At 24.1% G+C, this 7,361-nt stretch overlaps 1 protein-coding gene across 1 annotated transcript; it reads left to right on the top strand.

The window, feature by feature from the left end:
- The first annotated feature begins 2,343 nt into the window (after positions 1-2,343).
- On the top strand, positions 2,344-2,850 carry LOC101492939 (AT-hook motif nuclear-localized protein 29-like). The gene has a single exon (XM_004490592.1). It carries the CDS (start codon positions 2,344-2,346, stop codon positions 2,848-2,850), a length of 507 nt encoding a protein of 168 aa, XP_004490649.1.
- The last annotated feature ends 4,511 nt before the right edge of the window (positions 2,851-7,361 follow it).

The following is a 7,361-nucleotide window of genomic DNA, read 5'->3' on the forward strand; positions in this document are numbered from 1 at the left end:
GAAGATTTGAACTTTGTTCTGAAACTTAGGTTATTAATACAAATATCTCTTACTACATTCATCATTCTTTAATCGAACATAAAAACAAAACTGTGTTCAAAGATATTATGTATTCAAAGAAAATAATTTCAGCACATTTGTTTAAATTTTTTAAAAAGTGATTTTGAATTTATATTTTTAGAATAACTTTTATGAGAGATAATTAAAAAAATTGTAGAATAGTTTTAAACTCATTTGTTATCGATTAAAAAAACTAATTTTGACATTCAATAATTTATATAGTTATTAATAGAAATTTTAAAATTCACATTTAAAAAAAATGTATTTTTTGTTTTAATTGTATATTTAAATTTCATTATTGAAATAAAGTTGTAGCAAATAGATGAAATACTAAGAATGATATTTTAAGATAAACTATATAAACCAAATTTTCATTTAAAGCTTTATTTTTTAAAATTCTTTTAAAAAATATTATAACAAAAAGATAAAATACTATAAAAATCATATTTTTTTTAAAAAATCTTAAAAAAACGTGTCTAAAATCTTTTTATGAATAAATAGAAAACTTAATTTAATTTTAAATTTTATCAAATAAAATTAGAAATTTATAAAACAGAAAAAACCTAATGTCAAATAAAAAATTGATAAAACAAAACATTTTAAATTAATTTTTATAGACTTAAAACTATTAAAATTCAATGTCAAATAATATTTTTACAATTTTTTATGAGACTTTTATATCTTTTTTAAATAATTCAACTCATAAATTAATGTTCACTGATATTATTTCTTATAATGCAAATAAGGTAATTCCCAATATATTAAAATATATGTTTCTACTATTAAATTTTTATGTGTAGAATTATTTAGTTTTTTATTACATAATTATTTATTCATAAAATATTAAATATTTCACTAGTAAAAAAAATTAAATAGTTAATATATTTATTACTTAATTTATCATTAATATTAACTTACAATTTTTTTAGTTTCACATTAATTAATATTTTATTTTAGAGAGAAAATCATTTTAGTCATTAAAAAAAAATTGTGAAACCTAACTTAGTCCAAAAGAAAAATTAAGGTAACCTTCAGTCCTTGTGAAAATTAAATGGGACCATTTAGTCCCCTGCCTTCTTTACAAAAATAAAGTGAAAATAAAACAAAAATAATTGAAAATAAGAATATTGTTTAGTTGTTTTATACAATAGAAAAAATTTAATTTATATGCATTAATAGTGTAAAGCCACTTTACACTATCATCCAAAAAAAATAATTGATTTAACACTTCAACTTAATGTATTTCAATAAAATTAAAATAAATAAATAAAAAGACTACAAAAAATAATAGTCTTCATTCAATGATAAAAATACATCACAAGTTGGATGATTTTATTAGATGATGATAGTGTAAAATAATTTTACAATGTTACTGTTTTTTATTTATAAAATAATATAAATTTTGTTAAGTAAAAATTAGATATCATTAGAAGAATGAAAATAAATAAAAATAACTATTTTATTTCAATTAACGAAAAATTAAAAGTTATAAAGAGAAGAAAATATAATATTTTTATTTTACTAAATTAAAATATTTTCTTTAATTGTTTCAAAATTTATTTATATATTTGTTATGTTTACTTATCATTTTATATTTTATATTTTAAATTTTTGTATTGATTGTAATGAAATACTCATTTAATTTTACTTTTCTTTTAAAGCATAAGGAAGGTTGAGATTGAGTTGTTCCAATTTAAAATTTTCAAGGACAAAAAGTTATCTTTATTTTTTTTATAAACTAACCTGAATCTCATAATTTTCTCAAGAAATAAAATAAGTCTTCGGTCTTTATTTTATAAGAAAGTCAATTTCACACTATTTTTAAAATTAGATATAAGTTTCTTTTTCGTGTTAATGTTAGTATTAATTTTTATTTTTTTTTGACAAATACTCCTTCTATCTCACACTAATTTTTGTATTTGTTTTAAAAAAAATATGCCAAAAACACTATACTTTTATTTTGTGATGTAATTTTAATTATTTTTTTAACTATACTTTTATTTTGTGATGTAATTTTAATTAAAATAATTATTTTTTTAACTATACTTTTATTTTGTGATGTAATTTTAATTATTTTTTTAATTGTACCATAAATTAATACAATGTATATCACTTTGAAGTTATTATTATTCACTTTGAATTTATGATGATAAAAATACACCAATAGTTAATAAAGGAAAATCGGAAAACAAAATGTCAACAAAATAATAATATATGATCCTTTACCACCAATATATATAGGTAGCAAGATAGGGGAAGGAAAGGCAAGAGAAACAAGTGAGCATGAGTGACATAGAAGAGAATATGGTGTTTGATGACAACAATGGTGAATCATCTAATGCACTTCAATCCCATATGTTTGAGATCACCGCTGGATCTGACGTTGTTGAGAGTTTGTTCAACTATGCTCAACGTCGAGGTCGGGGTATTTGCATCCTCAGTGGAAACGGAGTAGTGACACATGTCAGTCTCCGTCAATCCACTGGGAGAATTTTACCCCTCCGAGGAAAATTCCAAATTCTATCAATAATTGGGACAGTCCTTCCTCCGCCGATGTCGATGTCGCAGGGCGGTGAAGGACTGTCGGTTTACTTGTCCCACACTGTAGGACAAGTGGTTGGGGGAAATGTTGTTGCACCTCTTATGGCTTCAAGCTCAGTGATTTTAATGGTTGCTTGTTTTGCAGATGCTAAAATTGTAAGGCTACCTTTGGTGGTATGTGATCAAGATGAAGAGGAACCTTCATGCTCAACTGCTGATTCACCACCCAATCCTCCTCGTCTCGCTTGATTTTGCAACATGTAGCTTTATTTCAATCAATAATTTTGTTGCTGAAAATGGAACTTATATTCATATCTATATTGTTGCTCACTCCTTTTCAGTCATATATTTATGGCTTAATAAATATGAATAATTGCTTCTCTATCATGGTAAGTTAAAGTTTAGTCCAATAACCATTCTTGATCCACCCCACCCACCTTTCCTAATGAGAAAAATTAAATTTGTTCTAATGGTCTCTTAACTTAATTTCAGATAAAATTTTAATTTATTATTTTTTATTTAGTCTTTTATTTAATTTTAAATAACAATTTGATCATTTATAACTTAAAATGTCAATAATGTTATTATTTTTTTTATAAAAATTCAAAAAATTCATCAAAATTTTCAAATAAAACTCATAAAATTAATTATCATTTTCAATATAATGCAAATTTCATCAAATTCATAACTCAAATTTTTAAATAAACTAATATATTTATTCTTTATTTGATTTTTTGGAGATAGAAATATGAGTTTATTTGAATATTTGAGTTATGCATTTGATGAATTTTCTTGAAATTGGTATTAAATTTTATTAGTTTTGTTTGAAAATTTTGATGAATTTTTAAAGTTTTTGTAAAGAAATGATAACATTGTTAACATTTTAAGATATAAATCATAAAATTGCTACTTAAAATTATATAAAAGAGTAAATTGGAAAAAATAAATAAATAAAAGACTGAAGGATTACCTAAAATTAAGTTAAGAGATCGCATTAGTAATCATGTCAAAAAATTACAAATCACTAACGTCAAACATATATTTTAAAAAATTTATTTTTTGTTATTTTTTATTATTCATTTACAATCTATGTTATACATGGAATTTCAATGTTATTTTTTTCTTTGACATTTTTTATTTTTATTTATTTTAGAAGCTTCGATTCCTAAATTAACGATTGATATTATCTTTTTCCTAATACGACTATATGTATAATGTTTATAATTTTATTAATGAGTTATAGTTACGACTTTAAAAATTACTCTTATAAGTTATAATTACGACTCTAACAATTACGGTTAGTCGTAATTATAAGACACTTTAAAATTATAATTAAATATTTTAAAATGAATCGAATAAAATTATTGATAGAGAGAGTCGACGTTGAGTTCAATAATCTAATATAAAAATAAGGAATCACTAACATCCAACATCTATTTAAATTTTTTGGTTATTTTTTATTATCCATTTACAATCTCCATTACACGTCAAAATTTAATGTATACTACGACCCCTTTTTACCATTCATATTTGTGACATAGACCGAGTACACAATTACTTATGTTATCCTCTTTGGATGTTGCGAGAAATTTAAAGTATGAACTGGAAAAAATTTGAAAGTATGAACTGTAATTTTTGGAGTAAAATAACAATAATATTTAATCACAAAATGTTGTCAACTAAAAAGTAAAAGAGGGATGGATTTTAGAAATATTTGAACTTTTTTAATCTGTCGTTGCTTGTAAAATAGGGATGTCGGGTTCTCTCCGATTCTGACTCTATGCTTTGAAAATTTGAAATCTTATTATTTTTCTTGTAGGAATGTGTTAAATGCTCCTCTCATTTAATTGCCTAGTTATACTAGGAGTAATATTTATGAGGCTTTATGGATTCTTAGCAAATGTTGTATGAGGAGAGTGTGAATTAGACATTTTATAAATATTTGAGAGGATTACATGTTACTCTACAAAATAGTTACAAGCTTTGGTCTTCTCGTCATTATACTTAACATCTATGTATCTCAACTCATCTTGCATGATTGTGGAATATATAATATTTTGTTCATCAATTCAATGTTTCTATCATTTGAAGCTTTTCATATCATTCACGAAAAATTAATTTAGAGCAAGTGTGTTCCATGGTAGAAGTATTATAAAATATTATTATATCTATATAAATTAATTAATAAATATTAAATTAATTAAAATTATTTAGTATTTAGACTGATAATAATGGTTGAGTTGTTACGGTAACGAAATAACTAATAACAAGAAATTACGAATAAAAATATAAAGATGGAGATCAATAGAGACAAGCTTATAATCACGATTTTACTTGTAACTTTGATTATCTCCGATTCTAGTTCTATTTAAATTACTTTCTTTTGATTAAATTATCAATCATTTTATTAAGACTATTAATCTATTTGGTCATTCGTGATAAATATTATTTTTCTTAAACTAACCATTTGTTTGGTCATGCAAAAAATTTAAATTCAAGAAAAATATAAAACATAAAAATGTTGAATTTAAGTTTAGTCATGCAATAATATAATATCAATTATCCTATAGATCTATCAATTAATTGCAATACGACTGCTTATAATTAACTGATTAAGAACATGTAAAGAGTTATAATCATAATATGCGATTAGAACAATAGACAAATTTAATTGAACAATAAAAAATAATTTAATTAAAACTAAAATAGATAATTAAGATATAATAAAAGGTATTTCAATTAAAAGATTCACCAACGATACTTATTATTTTGAAGAAAAATCAAATAATAATGAAATAATTTTTACTTCAAAATATAAAAATCAAATAATAATGAAATAATTTTTACTTCAAAATTTGAAGTAGTCTACTCCAACTCCAAATCTTAAAAATCACTTTTTGCATCCTCTTGATTGATGTGCAGCCGTCTTTGGTACTATTTTTATGACACCTTTCAAGTAACCCCTTCTACATATTTGATTTCTTCATCGATCAATTAAATTTTTATAGGCAATCTATTTTCCATTGTTGATCAATTTATCTTTATTAATTTCGGGTCGCATCAGTATCCATTTTCATTGTAGGTGTCACAAGTATTTTGTCCCTTAACTTGCAACTGCAGCAACAAGAAGATACATTTGCTAGCCATTTCTATATTTTCAGAACAAGCTCACCAATTTTGAGGACTTCCGTTTAAGTTGTTATCTTGTTGGATTGTGCATTGCATAAGTGTTTATTATTATTATTATTATTATTATTATTATTATTATTATTATTATTATTATTATTATTATTATTATTATTATTATTATTATTATTATTATTATTTTACTTATACCACCAAATTTGTTATTTTAATATATAGTGTTAGTAGGTTTAGCTTGAGAATTGAAATACTTCCTTTAGTGGAATGTTGTTTATTATTTGTTTTATTTTCACATTTTTTTGCTGATGACTATCGTTGATTAATGTTACCTAGTGATATTAGAAAAATTCTGGTGTACCAATTAATTATTTTAATAAAAGTTATTAATTGGACTAGGTCCCGTGATTTTTATTCTCTAGAAAGTTTTCCATGTTAATAATTGTGTTTGTCTCATTTAATTTTCTGTCAATTAATTGTTGCTCCGTAGAATTGTATTTTATGTTTGGTCATTTATCTTTAGTTTTTTTCCAACAAAGTGGTATCAGAGTTCAGTTGGTTTGATTTGTGCATTTAAATGAAGGAGAAAAATAAATGTCGGAATATAATTAAACTCAACTATTCTAATTACAGACTTTAGAAGACTCTCATGGAAGACATACTATACAGTAAAAATTTGTATGATCCTATTGAGGTGACATTGTTAAACCTAAAGATAAATATGACGCTGACTGGAAGAAAATTAATAGAAATGCAGTGTGACATTGATCAAACAATGGTTGGATCTGAGTGTATATCTACATGTTGAAACTGAAATAGATGCTATAACAAGATGTGTGAGAAATTAAAAGAGTTGTATGAACAAAAGAACGTGCAAAATGAAGCATTCTTAATTCGAAAGCTGGTGAATGTGACATACAAATATGGGGGTTCAATGGCAGATCATATGACTATTTTTTAGAATATAGTGAATTAGCTGACAACAACATATATTAAATTAAATGATGAGTTGCACGCATTGTTATTGTTGAGTTTTTTGTCTGATAATTGAGAAGTCCTTGTTGTGACATTGACCAATTCAATTCCGAATGAAAAGTTGAAAATGTCAACAGTTAAAGAAAGCATATCGAATGAAGAAGTTAGAAGAAAGGAATGTGGTTTGATTTGTTCTTCCTCAAAGTCAGAAACCCTATTTATAGAGTCACGAGGGAGAAGCTAATCTAAACACTTCCATAGACGCGACAACTCTAAAAATTGTACCAAGTCAAGAAGCAAGTCGATGGTTAGAAAAGAAGTCATATGCTACTGTCGCGGCCTAAAATTTCGAGTGTTTTTTCGAAATTCAATGGAGTCGCCACCAAAATTTATTTTAAAATAGGGAAAATATTGGAAAACCCTTAAAATAGTAAAAATAAAAAAAAATGTGGTCTTTGAAACCAAATTTTGAGTTCGGGAGTCGATTATGCGTAGGGAAGGTATTAGCACCCTACGACATCCGTTAAAAACGGTTACCTATAATTAATTGTGCAAGATTAATTTTAACTTAAGTATATTTATTTTTCTTTATTATTAAATATGAATAACAATTATTACTATATTTAAAATATGATTTTTGAAAT

The sequence above is a fragment of the Cicer arietinum genome, chromosome 2 (assembly GCF_000331145.2).
Source record: "Cicer arietinum cultivar CDC Frontier isolate Library 1 chromosome 2, Cicar.CDCFrontier_v2.0, whole genome shotgun sequence".
In the NCBI taxonomy this organism is placed as follows: Eukaryota; Viridiplantae; Streptophyta; class Magnoliopsida; order Fabales; family Fabaceae; genus Cicer; species Cicer arietinum.